The 23819-nt window shown below is 40.1% G+C and overlaps 1 protein-coding gene across 5 annotated transcripts; it reads right to left on the reverse strand.

Moving 5' to 3' along the window:
• Nucleotides 1–386: 386 nt before the first annotated feature.
• LOC101161659 (calmodulin-regulated spectrin-associated protein 1-B) lies at nucleotides 387–22123 on the reverse strand. 5 transcript variants are annotated; one of them, XM_011481578.4, is made up of 19 exons: nucleotides 21755–22123; nucleotides 21241–21428; nucleotides 13312–13574; nucleotides 12702–12863; nucleotides 12539–12619; nucleotides 11976–12008; nucleotides 10464–10605; nucleotides 9409–9548; nucleotides 8716–8812; nucleotides 7909–8035; nucleotides 7679–7764; nucleotides 6659–6743; nucleotides 4255–6514; nucleotides 4041–4177; nucleotides 3748–3956; nucleotides 3214–3301; nucleotides 3015–3136; nucleotides 1601–1719; nucleotides 387–1500 (listed from the first exon to the last, which is right to left on the reverse strand). In XM_011481578.4, the coding sequence occupies exons 2-19, from the start codon at nucleotides 21425–21427 to the stop codon at nucleotides 1210–1212; spliced, it is 4629 nt and encodes a 1542-aa protein (XP_011479880.1). In that variant the 5' UTR covers nucleotide 21428; nucleotides 21755–22123; the 3' UTR covers nucleotides 387–1209. The 5 variants fall into 5 exon arrangements, with proteins under 5 accessions (XP_011479880.1, XP_011479879.1, XP_078811617.1 ...); XM_011481577.4 differs by lacking the exon at nucleotides 11976–12008 and adding an exon at nucleotides 10856–10915 and having other exon boundaries at nucleotides 21755–22121; XM_078955491.1 differs by lacking the exon at nucleotides 11976–12008 and adding an exon at nucleotides 10678–10915 and having other exon boundaries at nucleotides 21755–22121.
• Nucleotides 22124–23819: the final 1696 nt, after the last annotated feature.

Genomic DNA, 23819 nt, shown 5'->3' on the forward strand with positions numbered 1-23819 from the left:
CCACAACACATTTGAGTTTAGGTGAAGACCAACTTTCAAAAGTTGGAAACATATTTTAAGTGTCTTTGTCAAGTGAAAAGCGTACAGTAAAAGCTGAAAAGTCCTTAAGACATGAAAAAAAAACTAGATTTCTATAGATTTAAAGGGTCTAAGTAAACAAAAACAAGGCATCTGTCTACGATCGCCTCTAAAATGACTGATCACATTATTTCTTTTAAATATTTTTAAAATAATTTGAGTTTACAGTGCTAAATCTGTAGATAATCCTCAATACCCTTCTTTTTATGCTTTTAAATGAAATGTATGTATGTCAACTATAGGTATTTAATGAAAAAGTTGTGTTTAGGTTTTTGTAAAGAAGAAAAAGACACTCAAAAGCTGCAAACTGTAACTATAAAATGCACATTGTTTGCTTTTATTATACCTATTCAAAATAAATAAACATAAAATATGACTGTGATACAGAACATAAACTCTCCATAACAGAATAAACAGCAAAGTAGTGCCTGTTTGTTTTTTTTTGTTTTTTTTTCTTTTAGTAAAAAATGGCTTGTACAGTACATACAAAAAATCCCCCCCCCCCAAAAAAAATATACAAAATGCAGCAAATAAATATCAATTATTGTGGTGTTTCCCAAAAAACACCTCAGCAGAAAAATCAGCTCACATTTGTGCCACAGCTCAGTTCAGTTTACGAGCCCTGAGGGGCTTGAAGATACATTATGGTACAAAAAAGTCCAAAAGATGCTTCCTGGTTTGAGGACGAACACTTTAACACTGTAGGAGCAGATATAGATTTAAAGCACTGTCAGGAGAGGAACACATTCAGGCCACAGTGCATGAGTGGTGCATTTATCCCTTTCAAAATAAAACTGAGGTAAAAATAATACTTCGACAAACTTAAATCCATTGAACTAATTTCAAAATAAAAGCATCTTCCACAAACACAGGGGCCCTGTGGGTTTATCACAGCGGTGGAGTATTTTCTTGCTGATAGAGTTCACTTTGTTGTTCAGTGCCTGTGTTGTGGCATCAGTAGTATATTTGCAGTATTCACTGCTACATAGACATACCATCATCAATAATGCTGTGGGTGTTGCGGGATACATCTGTAAAACTGTACTAAGGTGTGACATGCGGACAAAAAATCTGTGAAAAAAAACTAAGAACGGGGTGTTAGGAGTTGACGTGGACCCACTTCTTTTTGGCTCACTTCCTGCGAGCGCTCCCTGGTCTCTTGATCTGCCAGAGGTGGTTGTGGATGGTCAGAGCGTCCACGCTGGCAGACACGCTCTTGGCGGGGATGATGGTGAACTGCTTGCGGTCGGAGCTGTATTTGTAGAGCTTGTCAATCATCTTATGGCTAATGCTGCGCGGTCCCGTCCCTGTGAATTTGGTGATCTCCTCCGTCTCGGGGGAGTATGTGTAAATGGCACGGAACTGGCACCCGCCGTCACGGAAGAGGATGATCAGATGGTTGCATTCACACTTTTCCAACTCCTGGGAAAAATAAAATAAAATGCATAAAAAGAGCAAACTCATTTCACCAAACTGCTGTAACGACTTCAGAGGTAAAATGAAAGTTTTTCTGGTTGCGGACCTCAAGAACAAGATTCTTCTGGACCTCATTGACCTTTCCAGCCAGGCAGCAGTGGGCGATGGCGTTGATGATGATTGGCTTGTTGGACTTAGAGCTTGGTTCTTTAAAAAGTTTAGGACCTTTTTTAAAACACACAAAAAAAGAAAATGATGTGAAACAGGTTTTCTGAGCTCTCTGCAGGTTACTTGACATGTTCGCACCAGGAAAACCTTTAACGCTCCTGAAAAGTGATCACAAGACAGACTCGCATGAGAAAAAAACTACTGCTGAGCTGAATGCTTTGTGAGATTTAATGACGGCTTTTTTATTTTTAGTAATTCTTTTAAATTACAATTTTTTTTAAGTTTTTGGTTAAACTTTTTTAAAAACTTAATTTAATTTAAAATCTTTTCCCAGATTATTTTAAAAATGTATGTGACTTTATTAAAATTAGATGAGAAACTTTTTATAGGAGGAGATCAAACTTCCGAAAGCAACTTTTGAAGAGCAGGACGTCTCACTCCTTTGGACTCCACAGGCCTGACCTGACATCCTGCTTAAATTCTGTCTTGAAGTTGAATCGTGGCATTTGGAATGAGTCTTTTTTTGTTTTGAAACGTTTCACCACTCACCCAATTGCTATCATAAGTAGCACTTGGTGCAGCGGTAGGGCGGTCGACCCATGATCGTAAGATTGCAGGTTCGATTCCCGCCTTGCACGCCCATGAGTCGAAGTGTCCTTGGGCAAGACACTGAACCCCACCTTGCCTCTGGTGGTTGGCTGGCACCTGTGTTTGGCAGCGAAGCTGCCACCAGTGTGTGAATGTGTGAGTGAATGTGTGTGTGACTGGGTGAATGGGTCCGTGACTGTAAAGCGCTTTGTCCTTGTAGGAAGAAAAGCGCTATATAAGTATACGCCATTTACCATTTACCATAAGTCGTGCTGGGTTCAAGCTTAACTTTTGGTTAAAAAAAAGCAGGAATCTCACTTTTTACATAAAATGATGTGTCATCTCTTCGTTTATGATCTTCCAGTCAAAGTGAAAAAAAAAAGAAAATGTTTTGCTGATGATGCACATTTTGTCTCAATTTGTCTTGTAGAGTGCAGCGTTGTACCTACTGTTGGTTTTTCTGAGGCTTTTTTTAACAATCTTTTCACAGCATTAAACTAAAAGAGGGATAAAAAGTGAGATATCTCCGTTTCGTTGCATTAGATCATATTTGATTCCAGTTTTTTCTGTTATAAAAGTTGACCGAGTAAAGATGACTTGCTAAGGACATTAAAAGAGGCAGGACATAAATTCTACAGCATCTACGATGAACTTTTCACAACAAAGTTCCAGAGACTTGCAGCCGTTAAGGATTGCTAAAAGTGTGGGATACCTTTTGGCTCAGCACTCCTTTTATATGTTCGTACTGGTGGTGGTGCGCTCACCGTTGTACTCGGATGAAGTGATGGAGGATGTTATGGAGCCGTTCTCCCAGTCTCGCTCCATGTTCCTGCTGGAAGCCCTGCTCAACATGGGGAAGGACTCCGTGGAGCACACAGATTCAGCCCTGAAGGAGTACCACAATAAGTCAATGTGACGACCACATGCAAGCATGTTTGTGAATTTGTGCACAGGACTCCTCACCGGTATGTCTCCGCCTCTCCAGAGATGACGCTGTCGGCTTCGGTCGCCAAAGACAGCGTCGATCCTCTGTGACTGAGACTGAGATCAGCTGCACAGAAAGAGGAGCGGTCATTTTCATTTGCTGGTCCACACTTATTGCTTCAAGGATGAGTCAGAAAACGGCACAAAAAATTCAATCATGAGCAAATATTCTGTTTTTAGGGCAGAAACATTTTTAATCTTCCCGTGTAATTTCCTTTTGCATGATCCTAAAAGAAATGGTCGTACACAATCATTTCAGCAGCTGTGCATGCTCGTGCATCATGCAGAGCAGGTTAGAAAGTTCACCTCCCCTGCCTCCTGCTGCTGAGCTCTGGGCCTTGACTAACAAGGAAACCCTCAGAGAATGACCTGCATGACACACATGCACACACTTAGAGGACGTGAACAAGGCCTGAACAAAACCAGCTTACAAGTCACTGGGTAGACAAACAGGGGTTTGACAGACGATAAAAACACAAATATACATTGATCAAGTGTTACGGGTGATCTTACGTGTGGTGGATCCTTTGGAGAAGCTGCTTGACTCTTCGCGGTGCAGCGACTTTGGTCTGTTCCTGCGGGATTTTGTCCTCACGTGAGGCTTGACCAGACCCTGCTCCTCCATCAAGGCTTCCTGCTTCCGCCGCAGGTATTCCTGTTTAATGAGCTCCCGGCGCGCCTTCTCCTCTTCCTTGCGGATACGCTCCTCCTCTGCTTTACGCCTAAAGTGCGCATGAGATTACATAGTGCCGCTGTACACACACATCTCTGAAGATCGTCCGTTCTTCTGGATTAAAAAAACGTACCGAGCTTCTTCCCGTTTGAGCTCCGCCTCGGCCTCCTGCTGCTGCTTGCGCAGTCTTGCCTCTTCCGCTTTGCGCTGCTGTTTGAGTAGGAAGGCAGCACGCCGCTTCGCCATCTCGTCTTCTGCCTTCTCCTCATCCTTCAGATGAAAAGAGAAAACTCTTCTCATTTCAATTCAGGCACAACAAAAAAGTATAATGTAAGCCTAAATCTAACCTTGAAGAAGAAGCCCAGCACGTTTTTTTGCTCTCCCTCTGCTGTGCTGTCTGGACCGTCTACGATGCATTCCTCTTGTGGAGCCTTCAGCTCCGACAAGTCCACCTCGATCAGAAGACCCTTGGTCCTGGAGCTTTCATCTCCACTGACAATCTCGTTTCCTGAATCAGCAGTATTTATCTCTTCTTCTTCTACATCCACCAATGGGGATTCTGATGTTTTGGAACTGACCAGCGGGTCCTGCAGTTTGGTTTGGCTCGAATATTGCCCACTCCTCTCGCCAGTTCCTTCGTGGACCCTGAAGGTGACATTTCTCTGAATGCTTCTCTCCATCTTTGAGCTCTCCAAAAGCGCTCTCTGCTCCTCCTCAGAACATTCTCTTGGAGAAGGCGTGCAGTCCAAAGACGAGCTGCTGGAGTCGACAGACGGTGTTTTGCTGCTTTCTTTGCCAGGTTTCTGCTCTGACGGTCTCCTGCGCTTGCTGGAGGAGAGGCTGGGAGGACGCCGGACTGGGGTTGAGCTGCTGCCGCCAATATCTACAAAGTTGACGGCGAATGATTTGGAGTCTGAAGTCAAGGGCTCTGGCATGGTGGTGGAGGCCGTGCACGGCTCTGGCTGCACAGGCTCAGAGGGAGAGACGGCGCTCTGCTTCATTAGGAGGCCCTGCTGTAAAGTAAGCTGCATCATCTGCTGCTGAATAGAACTGATGGCTTCATTGAGAAGATCTATGGAGCGGGAGCAGTCGTTCAGGTCAGGTTCAGAGCTATTATCTTGGGACAGGGTGAGCCTGTTGTTTTTGTCTGCTGACGCTCCTGTTTGAACTTTGAAGGCATCCAGACAGGAATCATCCTTGCAGGAGAGAGTCTTTGGTGTCCTCCTGTCTGCAACTCCTAGTCCAGGTGATCCCTGGGAGTGTTTCAGGGGTAAAGGAAGTGTGTCACTCCTCCCTCCACCCTTCTTAACAATGTTCAAGAAAGCCGCTTTGCCGAGCTTAAGTCTCTGCCGAGCTGAAACAGTATCCATCTTCTTCTTCTGATACTCTATGGCGCGTCGTTGCTCCTCCAGCTGCATGTGAAGTTGAAGCAGCTCTGAAGGCACAACATGAGGACTGAGCATCATGGTCCTTCCCAGCACTGGGCTCGGTTCCTTCCCTTGCCAGGCGGGAGCCGTCTCTGAGCCATCCGGTGTTGTCTTCTGAGAGTTGCTGGTGCTCGAGTATCCGTCGCGCAGGCTGAGTTTCAGCAGCTTTTTCTCAGCGAAGCTGGTCATCCGGACACCTGAAGCACTGCAGCTGCTCGCACAGGACACGGTGCTGAGGCACGGGCTTGTGCGTCCGCTCAAGTCCTCCTTGTCGTCTCGTTCGCTCACCTTCAAATCCTCCCTAAGTTTGGCTGACTCTCCATCTCCGCATTCAGCCGAGTGCCGGACTTCTAAAACCTTCTCGCCTCCTGGAATCTCTATCTCTTTGGTCAGCTCTATTGGATCTTCATCTTCTTCATCTTCCTCAAGATCAGCCACATCAGAATCAGAGTCTTGCCTTGATTCTATAACAGAGGAGAAAGGACCTTGAAGGTCCTGCTCCCCTGAAAAGTGAAGGAAAAAGCCTTTTTTCTCTGTCTCAGCACCTCCTGCTGCTCCTTCTGTGTGCAGCCTGGAAGAGTTAGGAGCTAAATCTTCAGATGTGGGGTTACAGGTGCTTCTGCTGGACTTAGCCGGAAAGGGTTTACCCTGTGAAGTGCTTGTGACATGAGCTTTAGGAGCAGATACTGTTGATCTACAGAGCATCTCACCACTTTCCTCCTGTTTGTTCAGTCGGATGCTCTTCTCCTTGGCTTGTTTGGGGACAGCTGCTATCAAAGGCTCCAGATAGTAGCTGTCCTCCGGCTGATCCAGCATGAAGGGGGCTGCGTATTGACGTGGAGTACTGGAAGAAACCCTCGAGGATGAGGTTTTTCCCTGCTCTTCTATGTCATCCGGCTCTATGTCGCTCCTGTTTCGATGTCGCGAAAACGCAGAGGGGTGTATCACAGAAACCAGCTCTTCCTCCTCTGTTTCCTCCTCCTCATCCTCTATCCGGATGTGACAAAGAAGGTTTTGAGCAGCGAGTCTTTGCTTAGGCAGGCCTGCTGGCAGCATGTGTTTGGGGGGAATGATGTTGGACGTTAAGCTGTCTTTGCTAATGGAGCGAGCCATAATGACGCTCTCTGCATCTTTCTGTGCGGAAAAACACAAGGCAGAGGAGACCGGCTGGGATAAAGGTCTGAAAGGAGTAATGGGAAAGAGAAGAAAATGTCGGTTTCATGACACCATTCATAAAAAACACAAATTATTTATTCAAATCTTTATGCAGGACTTCACTGAGCACATTTCTCTCTGTACAGATGGTTTAACCACACAAGCTCACCTCGCCCTCCTCTCTGGCCAAGCCAGTATAGAGTCCTGGTGTTGTCCATCTGTTTGTGTCACAGGGTTTGGTCTATTTCTTAGCTCTGTCAAAAGAAAAAAGAATTTATGAGGCAATGCTGCAATCATGTAAGAGTTTAACACTTTGATTTAATTGGTTAAACATGTCTAATAGAGCTTTTAAGATGAATGAATCAATAATATAGCGATTTCAGGTAAAACATCTGATTAGACAACACTTAAATGTTGCAAAAACATGCAAAATCAACTTTTTGAGCTATTAAGTGAATTATAATGTTAATCCCTCATGATAAACAACCCCAAAGTGGTATTTTGATCTAATTTGTGCGTTTCTGAGTATTTCTCTAAAAACCTGTGTTGTTTTCAAAGCATTCCCAGTGGTCTTTTAATTATAATTATGCTATTTTCCGACAAAAAAAACAAAACTGTGTGGTTTCTAGGGCATAGTTTCTGCAGAGCGGCAGTAGTTCATTACAATTTTGCCTCTGAGTTGTGGGTGGAACAGTTGGCACAGAGTAAGCCCACCCCCTTTCCCCTCATTTATGTCCCTTGTAGCTTCATACACCCCCAACCTAACAATACTGGTGCAACAAAAATGGCAACCAATATTGGAGCTAACCAGCCGTACAGTTTTGAGCCAGATACCAGCTCAGACGAGCTAACCTATGGATCTAATTGTCTACAAGTGGATGCATCGGAATGGAGCGGAGCAGGGAGCTTGTAGCCTGTCAATTGTACCACCTATTTAACTGCTACAAGCTTTTTTCCAATGTCATTTTTTCGTCTGCTCCTGATTCACCATGATTTGAATAAAAAATACTCAGAAATTTAACTTTAAGCTTAATTTTCTTAATATACATGTCCTCCATCTTGAGAAAAAAGCTACAATAACATGTTAAAAACACGAAAAACACAATTTTCATTGGAGTGGGTATTCAAGGGCTTTAATGTGCTGCAAACTCTGCAGAGAAAGCTGAGGAAACACTCGGTTCCACATCACCTGAAACGGCCTCTTCGACTGTTTTCTGTTGTCCTCGTCTCAGGGGAGGCAATGAGTGAGATGGACTTAATGATTTTTGTTTGGCGCTGGAACAGAAAAAACAGAGTTTGCCAATAATTATATTTTTACTTTTATTCTGCATTAATGTATAAACCCTATATTTTGTGTATCTATGGAAAATAAAATTAATGGTCATTTAAAACATGGTATTATAGTTGACTGAACACTACCTGAGGTCGAGGCTCGGGGGTGTGGTCAAAGTGTCAGCTGAGTTGGATGAAGGCAGAAAGCGCCGTTTTGTTACGTTGGCGACGGGAACAAAAGAACGAGAACCTTTAGGCTGAAGCAGCAGTCTCACTGTAAAATAATCCAAAAAGAAATGTTAATGAAAAAAAGGGAGGAAAGTCTAAAGACATTAAAGTCTAATGAAAACTGAATTGACTTAAATCGAAATACACTTAAGTGAACAGAACTGGATTTAATTTAATTAAATACAACAAAAAATGAAACACTCAAAACAAGATTTAGAAAACAAAGCAAATACAACTGAATTAAAATAAATTAAATTATCAGTAATCAAAATTGAATTGATTTGAACTGGTTTAAAAAAGACTAAATCAAATAAAGATAAAGGAACTTGAAGTCATTTCAAATTAATTAAAAAACAGAATTGCCTGAAATAAATTAACTAGTCTGTATTCAATTTAACTGAATTAACTATAAAAGAAACTGAATTTATGTCATTATAGTGTATAATATTGGAAAAAGCAAACACTGGAAGGTAAATTTGTATAAACATGCACAAAAAGTTTTTTGAAATCAACAAAATATAAATTCAATTGACTCACCAATGTCATTGAAATAGATCATAACTATTATATAACTTAAAAGTGAAGTTATATGAAATCACAAAAATAACATACAGCAGATGTCAGCTATATGCTGATGTGATGCACGACAAGTTAAAAAACAGTAACGGTTGGTTTCATGAGAGCCTGTTGTTCTAAATCTATGAGTCAAAGGTTCAAGTTCTTTACCGTCATTGATTTCCTGAAGGTTTTTGGGCTGCACAAAATCGGGTTTGACAATCTCAAACCACCAGAAAACTTCAGCAATGAAAACCATTAAATTATTCTGTAAAACACAAGAGGAAAAAAAGTGACAATTTAATGCATGAAAGTGGAGGTTACTTACAGTATTTCTCATTGTTTTATTATTGTTGTAGGTTTATATGATATAAAACTCTTTTGACATGAACACAGGACAATTGACCCAAATACAAATCTAATGTTTCATTTCTTTAAAATTTTGTTTTTTTACTCCATTTTGAAAAATATAATAGATAAAAAACAGGAAATCCCAACAACTGTTAGCATATGCCTTCAACACCCACACAGGTTTGCTTAATTGAGTGTGAAATAAACACAATGAAAATAGCATCATGTGTTTGTAACTGTTGTCTCTTCTCTTTATAAAGACATAGCTTGGCACCTCACTCAGTGTGAAAGGTGGGCGGATTAACACGCTATTTAAAAAAAAAAAAGCTTACTAAATTAAAAAAGCTTTAATTTTTCACTGAAGCTGAATTTTTACAGTTCCCCTGTACATTAAAATGGTTCAAATGAATAAATTAATTACATTTTAGATCAAATTAGTTTTGATGCAGTGAATTAGTAAAGTCCTTTTGATATCTTTAAAAAGGTTTGAGGTGGTCTAGTGTATTAGCTCACCTTTAAGACTGGTGGAGAGAACAGCAGGTCCTCTGGCGTCAGATAGAAGCATTTGTTCAAGTACTCATTAGAAAACTCTGTCAGTAGCTGGATGTTGTAGACGCAGTCTGCTATGGAAGGAACCTCCTTCAGGCAAATATCTGCACACAGTATAGCAATATCCATTATTTGTAGGCAAAAGGAGCATAATATCATTATGATATGCACTTTAGTGCAATTCTTATTAGATGTTTTTGCAGGTTCTACTTTAACATTTAAACAAACCAGATGAGACTAAAGATAGCAGCAAGACCCTTTTGATGAACATCCTCAGCCACATGGGAGCTTCTACACCGGGATAGGGCAGTGGATTTTATTCAAATAGATGGAAAATAAAGAATGCACACCTCTACGTAGTCAGCAAACTCTGTAGTAAAAAACACTGTAGTTCCTCTGATGCCCACTAGAGGCTGGTTTCAAAGGGAAGCATATTGTATTGAATATGCAACATCAACTAAATAATAAACATATTCACAGTGTGTATGTGTGTGTGCGTGTGTGTGTGTGTGTGTGTGGGGGGGGGTCAAATAGAGGTTTTGGCTTGTATTAGCTCTCAGATTTGAGCGAGATTAGGGATCTGTTTCTTTATTTTTGGCAGGTGGATGGATCCATGAATGAACTAAACAGAAATCTATGTTTGCTTTGTCCTGGCTAATCACATATGTTCAGAACACTGTTCAGGTGGGATTGAATAAACTTTAGTCTTTATGGCATCTTCCCACTTTCACCGTTCAGGACGTTGGGGGTGACGTCAGTGATTATTTGTTGTATTAATTGTTGTATTTACAGTGTTCCCTTATTTATCGTGGGGGTTACGTTCTAAAAACCTGCTATAGGTTATAATTAAGAATTACAGTTAAGACCCCTCACTTTATACACTTTTCTCAGACAGGTAACCTAAATTGAAACATTCTATTAGCTTTGTAAATTTGTACAATTTAACCCTAATCTAAACCAGATAACGCACAAACACACACGCACACACAAAGACCTCTCTGTGGTTGATCTGACTGTACCTTCCAGCCTAATAACCTCCGGGCAATAGAAATGGATCACAGTTAGCAGAGCTGTGCCGTCGCACACATCCTTCATCAGGTCTTCCAAAACTGGGAAATGTTGAAGTGTGCGGCCAGACAGATGATCTCTGCGATAACGCACCTGTGCAGCAGGAGAGGGTCAGAGTTAACCCAATGAACACACATTCTGATCAGAGCAGCAGGACCCACATACGCGTTTTCATTTTGTAATTCTGTCACTTCAAGCCCCTTGGTCCTCTGGGTCTCATGTTTACTTTGGAGGATTCAATGAAAGATCAGGCTCATCAAAATAAAAAGAGACGCAGTGATTTAGGGGAATGAATGGTGAAATGAATAAAAATAAAAATGAAGATAAATGATGGGTACTTTACCACACGAGAAAACTCCACAGGCTCCAGCATGCAATGGGCAAGCGCATGCAATAGGTCAGGCTATGGAGGCAAGAATGACATGATGGGAAGAATAAATGAGAGAAACTACGAGTTGACCCTTTTAATTATCAAATTCTGCTCAAAGGTGACTTTGAGTTTGTTAATTTGTCTCTGAGCGTGTGGGTTAGGGGGACAGAGGTTGACAAAAAGGAAAAAAAAAGGGAAACAAACCAGACGTACAAGATAATTTGTCTTGACAAAAAAACAAATGGAAATCTGGACTTCTTCTTTACAGAAGTGAACGTTGTTACGTCTTGCTTCTGCTGCTTTGCTGCATCCCCTGTCATTCTGCTCACCTGGCAGGTGTGGCCAATGATCTTGATCAGCACCTGCCAGGTATTTAAGTCAGAGGAGGCTTCAACCAGGAAGGCAAGCATGCATGCAGAGAGAGCAGAGCGGGAGGCTGAGGAGTGGTTGGAGTTAGAGCTGTGCTGGTTGGTTGGTTGGTTGGTTGGTTGGTTGGTTGGTTGGTTGGTTGGTTGGTTGGTTGGTTGGTTGGTTGGTTTCTCTTTTTATCCCCTCTTGGTCCTCAGCAGTCTTATACTGTTGTGTTTTGTTATTTTAGTTTGGGGTTGGACCTTGGTAGTCTTTATTTGCAGACTTTGTTTATTTCTTTTCATTTTGTCAGGCAGCCTTAGCAGGGAGCTGCTGACTCCGGTCATGGTGGCTGAGTCAGTTGTCTCCCTGACTTATTTTATGTTTGGCCAAGGCTACAATCCCTCTGTTTTGTCTTTTGTTGGGACCAGCACAGTAGTTTTTTGTTTTACAGGACACAGGTTCTTTCTTCCACTTGATAAACTGTGTTCCTTGACTTATTGGTGTCCATTTTTCATATGTTATGGCCCCTTTGGGATTTCCCCTAGTCTGGGACAGGTTTGCCTGTCGGGGCCGTAACAACGTTTGACACAATCCATTTAAATATTTTTCACAATCTGCCTTCTAAATCCTGTGGCAACAGTGTTCTACTCAAGCGTGACGCACAAACTGACACATACAGTAACGGCATACAATTCCGGCAGACACCTACACTCACAAAGGATGTTTCAAGCGGTACACTTACAGGAACAAGCTTCCAGTACCATTTGGAGGGAGACTAGCATCCAAGAAGCACATTGTTTTTGTGTGGGGAGGGATACAAACAGGAAAAGCAGCAGACAAGTCAAGGGTCAAATACAACTACAGGGACAACTACAAGAAAATCAGACTTTCTCCAAGAGTGAAGAAAATTCTGCTTCTTTCTGATCAGGGGTTACATTAAGAAGAAACTTTAGGGATTTTCTTGATTCACAAATGAAACAATCCATAACAGTAAAACAAAGACAACTGGGGAAGCAGCTAATCAAGTCATTTGGAATCTTTAATGTAGCTTTTCTTGAGCTGACTTTATAAGACATATGTCAAATATGGATGTTTTTACGGAAAAAAGTAAAGTAGAAGACAGGATGAAAAATGAAGATAATTTTAGGGAACTGTCAGACAGTTATAGGTAGGTGAATCACAGGGGGATGCAGTTTAAAAATGCACAAAAAGGTATTAGTTAAAATACTTTCTGGGACCAAGATACAAAATCAGAAGGACAACATCAGTAACTTCAGTAAGACAAAGGAACCGTGTGCGTTCTACCTTTTGGTGGCTGGGTGAATCCAGCAGGTGCTGCTTCATTTTACACTCGTTTTCTGCAAGCTCCCTCATCTTCAGATTTACCTAAAGTGAGGAAGATCCAGTACTGGTCAGAAGGGACCAGCAAGCGCACAAATCGGGTAATCAGCATGTTTTGAGGGTTAACCTTGTTAATCCAAAACACCATGGCATCTTCCAAGTTATACGGAAGCTCCTTGGAGGCACTGAAGTTTGCGAAGCGCCTGACGCTGGACACCGCCTTCTCTATGCTGAACATCTCCACTGTGTAGGCCATCATGAGGGCATCGATGAGGTGGATGTGGGAGCTCTAGAAAAAAAAAACAACACATTTTTGTTCATTTCTTAAAAGTCACACATCGCGTATTTATAGTTTATGCGATTCTTTCCCTATTAACTCCTGAACAAACTAGAATCTCTTCTTTCTGTCTTTATTTGAGTGAACAGAGAGCTCTCAGCAACAGGGGGGGGTAAAGGGGGGAGGGGTTGCTCTGCATCAACGGTCCCACCCACAACTCGTAGATGAATTTCTAATGAACTCCTGCTGCTCTGCAGAAACCCTGTCATTGAAAACGACAGGTTTGGGGATTTTGTTTAAAACTGCATAAATGTAGTTAAAAGACCACTGGGAATGCTTTTACAAAGGATTTAAAGATGGTTTAAGTGGGACTTTAACGGAGGTAAAAACTGATATAAATATTTTTTTGCATTGTAGCAGATACCCCAATACGGTCCATGTTATTTGTGTTTCAACTAACCATTTTAATGGGAGAGGAGCTGAGATCCAGATCAGACACAGGGGTATTGTTGGTCTCCAGGACGTGGATGCCTCTCTTGGACAGGGTTTGGATGACAGCCTGGTGGCTTCGGAGCGAGGCGGCATGCTCGGCGGGAAGAATGGATCCACACACCCGGCAGTAAAGCTCTCCGGACAGCAGCAGGCGGATGATGGGGGGCTTGATGTGCTCCTGCTCGTACTGGTCAGTGTAAAACGGGTCTCGTAACTCTGCTGGGATGTGATCTAAAGAAAAGAAAAAAAAGAGTTCAGGTGTTTCTTTTAGGTGAGAAAACTATTGTCATTATAAAATTGGAGCCATTTAGAGCAAACAAATTCATTCTGTCTTAATTTGCTGCATCATGTAAGAATACAGATTCACCCTAATACTGTTTGGTGTGGATATTTGTAACACCGGTGGTTTACCAAGTTATGTAACAGAGAAGCTTCCACTGTGCAGACGATCAAGGCTTGAAAGTACAAAAAAAGCAGTGCAGCTCTGGCAGCTCTGACTTTAGGCTTTAAGTCAATGAACTGACAGGACTTAATGGTGATGCCTAAGCTGACCCCGGCAGCTCCGTGTTCACGGACAGAGACACGAGCGTGTTATTTTTGTTTGCCTCAGACGTGGTGATCCTGGGTTCCTGCAGCTCACTCAAAATATACCTTCCAGCTTTTTCTTTTGTTTAAAAAAGAAGAAGTGGCAAATTCAACATTATTATTTTACAAATCTAATATTTTGTTCCTTTGGTCCTCCTGGGGCAGATATAATGATAGTATAACATGTTACATTTAAGTCTCACCGTGCTGCCAAATCCAGAATCTTTTACATGTGTCCCTATTATGTAAAATGTGCACTAAAACCTTATTTTATCCTTTTATTGTTAAAGAAAATGATGTAATGGCTCAGTCCAACCTTAACTAAAGGTCAGCTCTTACATTCAGAGAAACGTATCTTACGTTGTGTGTAATTAATGACTAAATGTGAGCAGTGGCACTATAGTTTTAAAAATGTCCCTCTTGTTATGCTTTTTGGTCACTTTAGCCTTTAAAACAAAGAGGATTTTTGCATAGATTTCTACTTTTACTATAATTCTGTCATCAAAAATAAATGCATTAATTTCCGAGTACAAACTGATAAAGTTTGTATCTCCCAAATGGATATAGCCCTTTGACATTAGAGCAACTCAGTCAAATGTACTTTTCTCTTCTTCATATCACAGTACTGTATATGCTCCTGCACAAATATGTGTAATGGATAACCCTAATGGCAGTTTTATCCGATGATGCATCTCCATTAGACATCTGCAGGTTTTCATCAACGAAAACAGAAACCAGTGGCAAACAAACACGGGAAGCATGGAAACAGTTTACGGTGGCGCCTTTGCATTAAATAATAAACGCTTAAAAATGTTTTTCCAAAATAGTTTCCCTAAATACCTTCATGATGTGGTTTTGATGGACAATTAAAAGACGGCATTTGTACTTGGATTGCAAAAAATAAAAAACAGCCCATTGCTTTCCTCTTTAAACTCTGTTAAAGGAGCTTGGGCACACAACCCACTAAAAACATGTTTTTCAGTCATTTAAACACAACAAGAGATTTGATTTAATCAATCTGTTGTCCCGGTTCCCGTCTCACTGTCCCAGAATTCCCCCTGCAGATCCTATGCAGTCATCTCTCTTGATCACTGGTTTGGATCATTTTATGCTCCTCGGGAGCAGGAAGTCTGTGTTTGGTGCTTAGTGAGAAGAAATGTAGAGGTGGGGCAAGCCGTGCACACTAATCCTTGCTGCTAATACTCCTTAGATGTTTATTATCCACCTGAGCCCAGCTTTGGAGCCCACCCTGGTGAGCAGGCGTGAGCAGAATCAAGAACGTGTTTGTCTGTGTGTGTGGAGGGTGAAAGAAAGAGGGCGAGTCTTTGTTTCCTTCCTTCTGAACACAAGGTCAGGCGGAGCAAAGGAGATCCTGCTGACAGTTGTGCCAGACTCTGAGCTCTGCAGGAGGAAGAGGCAAATCTTCCGTCCTGTTAAAGAGCTTAACTGACAAACCACCATTTAGGGAGCAAACGGGCATCCAACAAATAAGGCTCTTCAGTTTCAGACATTCAGGAATAATTACATTTTAATAGCACTAACAAATACATTTCTGTTGTGTTAATATTGTCACTGTTCACTATTCTGTTCTAATCATGCATGGCTTCTCTGATCGTATAACGAATATCTAGTTTAAAAATGTGTTTTTGGTGTTTCTAACACGTTCTTGTCGCATTTCTTTCATGAAGAAGGATTTATAGAAAGAAAATCAGCTTAAAAATTGCATATTTGAGCATTTCTTTATTTAAAATGCTTTAAATCAGGAAAAAAATGTAGATGGAAAAAGCTTGCGTGACGTAAAAGTTACTACAGCCAGACACAAGCTCCTTGCTCCTTCATCTACTTGCAGACAAATAGATCCATGTATGTCTTCCTTTTCCCCGTCAGAGCTGATATCTGGCTCAGAACTGTACGGCTGGACAGCTTCAACATTGCTTGCCTTTTTTGTTGCACCACTAATGTTAGGTTAGGGTTGTGAGTGGCTGTGAGCTGGCCGGAGAGCATGTAAACAAATGGATGAAAGGAAACGAGTGGGTCCACAACTGCAAATTTCTAACAAACTCCTGCTGCTCTGCAGAAACCATGTGCTTGGGAACAACACAGGTCTTTTTGATTTTGGCTAAAAATCAAATCAAATAATTAAAAGACCAATGGGAACGCTTTTAAAATAGATCAAAAGTTGATCGAAGTGGGACTTTAAAGTGTGTCAGTAATTGTCATGATTCAATTATTCCAAAACATAATCACACACCAGCAGTGGCCTTTAAAATCCACCATAACAAACAGTTTACCATTATAGCCTAAAAACACCAACCTTACATTCTCTTTACACAAGAAATGATTAGATTTATTACTGGGGCTCAGTATTACAGCAGAAATTCATAATTACATTTTTTTATATAGTTTGATTTAAACACATAACTAGTAACTCACATAACTGGTGTTTTAAAAGAAACTTTGATTAAACTAGAAGTTTTAATATTGAAAATGAGCAGATTATTGCAGAAAAAAACAAGGCATCACTTAAAAAGATGATCAATAGATGTGGTGATTGAATCAATATTACATTTTCCAAGGCAAGGCCGATCCAGTTTAGATTTATTGATTTTTTTCTTTTCTTTTTTTTTTAACTCCGCCCTTTATCTTTATACACTGATGTTCTCAAGTGTAAACAGAAAAATAAAGAAAATAAGAAATAAAATAAAAAACACTACTGTATATCACTTTGTTTTTTTTCCTGACCAACAGTTGAGTAAGCAGATCAGAGCTGAAGGCCTCTTGTTTTAACAGATTTTACCGTTACCACAGTGGTTTATGGATCTTTAGACAAACGGAGTATATATTAATATAAACCCATTTTGTATTTGAGGCAAAGCTTTATTTATAATAATTATATTTATTTGCATTCCTTGTTGGACCGGACGGAAAAAAAAAAGAGAGGGAGAGAGTGGGATGTTGGAGAAGGGGGATATAAGAGAGGGGGGCAGGCCATAATAAAGAGTCATAACATACAGTGAGAAGTGTCATAAGTAAATTGCATGACTTAGTTCTGACATACACACACCAACCAATAGTTTGCACACACATATTTACAGGTTTTGAATAAATTTAATACATTAATGTCTCGTAAGACTTGTGCACACAGAGAGGTACACACAAGATTTTCACAACCAATATTCTTGGAGAGGGTTGTAAAAACATTCCATATCACAATTTAAACATGACATTTGTTTCTAGCTTTTCTTTTTTCACAAACACTCATCAATATATTCTATATATTGTTGCAAAAAGATAGAGGCAAAGCATTTCAAGTTGCTTGTGCAAGCCTAGTGTTTTTCCCAAAGAGCCATTCATAAACAAGCCATGCCTCTAAACAAACGAGTCGTGTCGAACGAGACGCCAGCCTTCAGGTCCAATCCCATTAAACTCTCAACCATGTGACAGGCTGTGCTGAACACAGCACTGCTGTGTTTCTGTCTGTGTTTGCATTCTAATCTGATGGCACTTTCCTCTGTCTTCACCATCACACGCTGACGCTAAATGACCAGACAGAGACAGAGCTTTTTTTCTTTTTTTTTTAGCTGAGTTAAATCGTCCTTCATCTGCATTATCCTCATCCACACCTTTATTCTTGAACCAGAACTACAAAACAGCACTATAAAAAGGGGAAACACACAATCATAAAACTCTGGTCCTTTCTCACTCCTCCAACATAACACACCGTAACATTCAGTTATTAGTGACACCTCATATCACACAACTTTTTGGGTGATTTTAATGAATGAATGTTACGTCTGAAGATTCAGCTGTTTGTTTACCAGCTATGATGTAACCAGTGCACTCTAACTGTGCCTTTGTTTTTGTTTTAGGTCATTTCTCCTTCTGTGTTTATGCTGCAGCCCCACAGTCTATAGTCAGGGATGGAGGTGAGCTTTTACAGACGTTCTTAGGCCATGAGTCTCTGCAATCACAGGTACACATTCCCATGTGAAATCATGATGAACTTTAGAGACCCACTCCATTGAAAATTGTGTTTTTGTTTTATTTAATATGTTCCTGTTGCATTTTTCTCGTGATGGAGGACAAAATTAATCTCCAAATTACATTTCTTAGTATTTCTGTATTCAAATCGGGAATCAGGAACAGACGGAAAAAAAGACAGTTTGAAAAGAAACTAAGCTGGGAAGCCCACAAGTTCCCTGCTCCGAACTCTGAGCAATGAGAAAGGGAAAGGGGGCGGTGCTGCTCTGTGCCAAAAAACTTGAAAGAACGTGTTAAAAACACCAAAAACACAATTTTCATTGGAGTGGATCTTTATAGCTGAACACAGAATTACATCACGTTTAGAAAAGTATTCATGCCTGCTTTATTCTAAAAGGAACACGGAGGAGCTGAAGTGACCTTATACGTGTTATCCTGATATAATTCAGAATCTATACAAGCCTCCACAATGTGACAAATTCCTCTTCTGCACAAAATGCACACCCACAACATGACTTTACCCCAAAAATAACTCCATGAGTACTTTCTAAAATACCCAGTAAGCTCATCTGGAAAAACACGATTCCTTGTTCAGGCTCATTTCTCACTAATTGACCTTCTCTGCTGGGATAAATGCTCTGAGCGAGCTGCCGACTGCACATTTGCATCACTGCATGGTTTAGCAGGCACGGCTGTGGCTCCACAACACAGATACAAAAATCCATTTTCTTTTCTTTATGTGGGACAATTGTTATGCTGCCACCTCCAGAAATCAGACTGATGATTAAAATGGGCGTCTCTAACAGACTAGATTAAGCATGAGCCAATCAGGTTAAGGCCAGAAAGATGGTTGGTTTATTCTGAGTGTCAGATCTCAAGCCTAAAATGCCAAAGTGTCGAGTAACAAAGAGGTAAAAGGCAAAACTTGAACAATATTTCTTAAGAGCCATAAATGATAATAAATCTGTAATTAGCTTCACAAATGTGTTTTTAGGGGTTTTCTAAAAATAATAATAATACTAAACTTTATTTATATAGCACTTTGCTGACAAACGGAGTCAAGAGGAAGGTATTGTTGCAGAGATGGAGTAATTTCAGCTTTATGAGATGGATGTCATAACGTGAGAGTTTTGCAGACTCCTAAGAGTCAGTCGGTGACACAAAAACCTACTTTGGAGGCACCATCCCCGACTTTGACATGTAGCCTCGCTTTGCGGCGCCATTTTGGTTTCATCTGATCTCATCAGGACTGGCAGGGCCGCTGAATGATCCCGAGCTGTCTGCCTAAGTTTCCATTTCCTACGGCCTAAGTGCTCGTGTTTTCAGGGTGAGAATCCTTCATTTGTCAGATTTCATTTAACTTTAGAAAAAGAAAAAGCCCAAACAAATTCTATTAATCACACAGCTGCAGTTTGGTTAGAATCAAGTGTGTATACGTGCAAAAGGTTTAAACTATCTTAAGCTATAATTTTATCATGAAAAATCTAAATTTGCTATTAGGCGCTGTTGACATTGTTTAAATTACAAGATGACTTACAAGATGGCTTTTCTTAGCTTAAATCAATCAGCTGTACCCGCTTCTTCTTAACGGAGTCTAAATCAGCTGACACTGTGATGGGGGGGCGACATAGACCCTGGACACGTCAGCAGTCTGTCACACGGGCAACAGGGGCTCCCATGCATGCTGACATCCAGGGAGAAATAAATCTCACCAACCTAACTGTGGGAGAAACCCCGAGCAACCTAAAAGTATGCAGGTCTCTTGACGTAGATGCCTCGTACTCTGAATCCAACAACAAGAATACTAAAAAGTTTCACATCTTTGGTGTCATAGGCAGTATTTATGGCTATTTCAAGAAGATTGCATTCCAAAACAAGAAAAAAAAAGAACTCCCTAAAGGAAAAAACAACACCTATGAATGCCCCTATTGTGTCTGATTTATAAATAATAAATGCTTTAAAAAGTTAGTTGTTTGATTTGGTTATAAACACTTTTTTACATCCAAAATGTCATCAATGATCAAACAAATAACAAAAATACTGCAATTTCCTGTTTTTCTGTTGTGGTCTATGTATTGAAAACTACTATCCATCTGTAATTTATATTGTTATATCTGCAGTGACCAGTATTTACATTTATAAACCAGACTTAGACAGTAGTGGTCCTGAAGGACGAAGCTATAAAAGAGGAAACAGACCCCCCCTCCCCCTTTTTTTTTCTTAAAAAATTGAACATGAGTTATATAAAATGTTTTTAGCTTTGAAATTTTGGGTTTAAAGCAAACATAACAAGAATATATTTGTGATACCGCTTGGAATACACTTGAAATCCTCTAGAAGGCTCAGATAGCTCCGCTCCAAAACTGCCCGGTACCAGAAATCCTTCATACCCAATGCAATAACCCTGTACAACTCACTATGCAAAAGATAACCTTTGCACATTTTTTTTTTCCTCTTCTTCTCTATTTTGCACATTTCTTTTGCACATCTCTTTACCTGTCCGGTTTTGTAAATAGCTTTTTAAATTATACCACATTTTCCTTGTTCTTGTTTTTTATTTTTATTTTATATTATTCTTAGTCTTTTTTTCCCCTGTCAGTTTTTATGGTAACAAACAAATTTCCCAAGTGTGGGATCAATAAAGTATTTCTGATTCTGAATAAATCCTTGGAATTTTGCCTATAGTTCAATGGTGGTTCTTTTAGACTTTTTTGACACTGTTTTGATTTTTTGTCTTTGCTTTTTTTCTTGGAATTATACATATTTTGTCTCTGTATGTTTGATATTTTATCATGACTGAATTTGTTTGGTGTTCATTTTTGCTGCAAAATTTGACTTAATGTACCACTCGGAATTAGCTTTCTTTTGTACAGTTTCTGATTCAATTTGAAATGTTTGTGTAATACTATCAAAAATCTGTCTTTGAGAAAAGGAGCTTGGAGTTGTACTAAAAAATGGATATGAAGCATTGCCTCAAAAAACAGTTTTAAAGGTAAATTAACAGATAAATTAACAGAGCAAAGGGTAAAGTTTTGTTCATTTTGAAGTCCAAGCACCAAAAGGTGTTACCAAAATATTGTTACAAAAATATTAAACGTCTATTTGCTCCAATCTCAACAAAATGGGCATTTAATGCACAAAATGCAGTCTTTAAACTAAAGGAGTACAGAATACTATTATGTTTATATAATATGTGATATATATTTTAAAAATTTAAGTAACATCCATGCCAAATTTGGTGCTTATACCACAAAATGCACAATGCATGAAACAAGCAGATATGCTATAAATAAAGCATCCAGTTTGGTGTGAGCATTAAAGGAAGACCTACCTGTGCCATAGGCTTTGCCAAAGAGCCAGCGGAGGTTGGCTTCAATTTTAGCCCTTGCAGAGTCGTAGAGGTCCAGATGAACAATCTGAGCCTCCGTGGCTCCATCGTCACCTCCTCCATCATCAGGACTGGCTGCTGCTGCGCCTCTCCTCCTCCTGGTGCTGTCTCTTCCAGCACTCCCATCCATCCTGGTCAGTGAACACCAGAAAGAAAACAATACATTTCACCTGGTGGTCATCTAGAAATCTGACACACCTGACCTGTCAGTGACCATGACTCAGATGTTAGTGAAAAATTAGGCACATTAAAGTCAAGTTTCCTCAAAGATCTGTTTTGATTCGGACTGCAGGAGGAGGTGAAGGACATTTTGATGCCCGTTTTTATTCTTCTGTGACATCAGCTTTTTGTCTTCTCCAGCTAACCAGGCTTTGCTGATGCTTTACCACACCTTACTTCAATGCACTGACCACCACCAGCAGCTAGCTAAACACAGAGACGCCCACTAAAGACTCACCTCTACGGGCACATTTGGGTCCTCTCCGCTGCAGCTTTGACGGCCGTTCCGTTAAAACGCCGACATGTCGGCCTGGCCGCAGCTAACGGTGGAATAACAGACTCCTCCCCGCCCGCAGACACAAATCTCTGGCGTGTCAGGATAAAGCGGCGGCTGGCGGCTGATGGTCGGTAATCCAATAATGAAACATCTGACTGGCGACCATAAGCGGGAGCTGGTTTTCGAAGAAAACGTTGAGGTGTAGAGAGGCCTTCAGTCGCGCGCTGAGGCTGTCATCAGCCCTGACGGGGCGAGCGGCTCGAGTGGTGCTGTTGTGGGAGCCTGTCTCTATGGGGACGACGAAGGCTGCAAGAGGCGCCGCGGCAGTACAGCTGCTCGCCTCCTGAGGGCGCTGTTGGCCCAAAAGCAGGAAGTGACGGCCAAGAGTACATGACATTTTTTTAATTGTTTTTTTTTTCTTCAAATTAACTGCACTCCGTTATAATAATAATAATAACACCATAAAAATATAATTTACAGTTCTGAATTTATATGAGACAAATATGCATGTGTAGCTCAAACACTACGATCATCTTATGATCTGTTGTAAAAGCATTTCCAGTGGTCTTTTAATTATGGTTATGCTGTTTTTGCCCAAATAAAAAAAACAGTGTCTTTTCTAGGACTTAGTTTCTGTAGAGCAGCAGTAGTTCATCAGAAATTCGCCACTGAGTTGTGGGTGGGACCTCTGGCACAGAGAAACACCCCTCCCCTTTGCTGAACAAAATTTATTAAGTGTGATACATATTTTTTTAAACAAATAAATAGATAAATGGAATTCAAAAAACGTTACCCTTAGATAAATCTCTTGTAAAAGTTTGGTTTTGAGTTTAGAATAAATTAAAAATGCAGACCTTTTAATTACAATATGTCACCACAGGGCGGCAATGTAGCTCCATTCTGATCTTTCTCTTATCTTGTCAATGATGCTGATGTGACCTGCAGCACAGTTGTTGTAAAGTAAATTGTAGCTGTTACCAGAAAAATTACCTTCCCTTGGTCCAACAGAAAGTTTTTAGCCTTACACTTTTAGGATGTCTCAATTTTGACACTTAATTTTACACGCTATGTTCTCATTCTGCCCATTTAGTTCAATATCCTAATAATTTATGATGGTCCAAATCAAATTTATGAAGTTTAAGAATAATATAGGGCAAATTGGAGAGACACGTGCCACAAGTTTTCAAATTATGTCTGATATTTAGGAACACACGTTTTAAAATGTGTATCCTCAAAATCAGATTTTGTCTTTCTTGTGACTTCTAATAGAGATTGAATATTTTTTAATTGTAATAAAAGCACTTCATATTAAAATAAACTACAATTGGCATCCCAGTTAAAATACTGTGTTGTACACTACGAGAAAAAAAGATATAAGAACCAACAAGCATATACATTCTAAAAAGGTTTTAGTGAAATCTACTTATACTTATGTGTTTTATTATCACAAACATACATTATTTCTCGTAAATTATTGTGTTTCCTCTGTAGTAAAAGACTTATTATCCATGCAGCTTTTGGTCCATTCAATGCAAACCTTTTTTTAAACTTGTAAGTTCCCTAAACAGTGGTTTGACTCATAGATCATTGTATATTTTTATTTTCTCAGATAAAATACAAAAAAGCTTTCTAAAAATGTGAGAGCCTTTTTAGTTTAGTTTTGTATTTATTTATGTTTTTGGGGATAAATCCCGTTTTTGTTTCTGTTCCAATAATATTGTTTTTCAGTTTTTTTTCCCCCCAGTCATCTCAGCCCCTCTCTGCTTATTAATTATTGTTGTATCTAAGAATAAGACTTTCATTGTCAAACCAGATTGTTTTGTCTAAATACTCATTAAATTGGGCCTCCACCATCAAGCTGGTTTCCTGGATTTAGATCCTCCAAAAACCCCAATTCTTGACCGAAACCAAACACATGCAGGGCATTTAAGGCTTGCCTGATAAAATCCTTTAATCTATCAAACAATAACATTACACATAGAGCACAAAAAGAGGATTTTACCAACATCACAGCGTAAATAAAAAA

The sequence above is a fragment of the Oryzias latipes genome, chromosome 12 (assembly GCF_053564925.1).
Source record: "Oryzias latipes strain Hd-rR chromosome 12, Olatipes_Hd-rR_3.1".
NCBI lineage: Eukaryota > Metazoa > Chordata > Actinopteri > Beloniformes > Adrianichthyidae > Oryzias > Oryzias latipes.

Coding starts and splice junctions, on each gene's coding strand:
- LOC101161659 (XM_011481577.4), bottom strand. CDS start 21,427: ATGGATGGGAGTGCTGGAAGAGACAGCACCAGGAGGAGGAGAGGCGCA. Junction 3,302..3,747: donor CTCCAAAGGATCCACCACAC/GTAAGATCACCC, acceptor CTTTCTGTGCAG/CTGATCTCAGTCTCAGTCAC. Junction 1,501..1,600: donor AGAAGAATCTTGTTCTTGAG/GTCCGCAACCAG, acceptor TATTTTTCCCAG/GAGTTGGAAAAGTGTGAATG.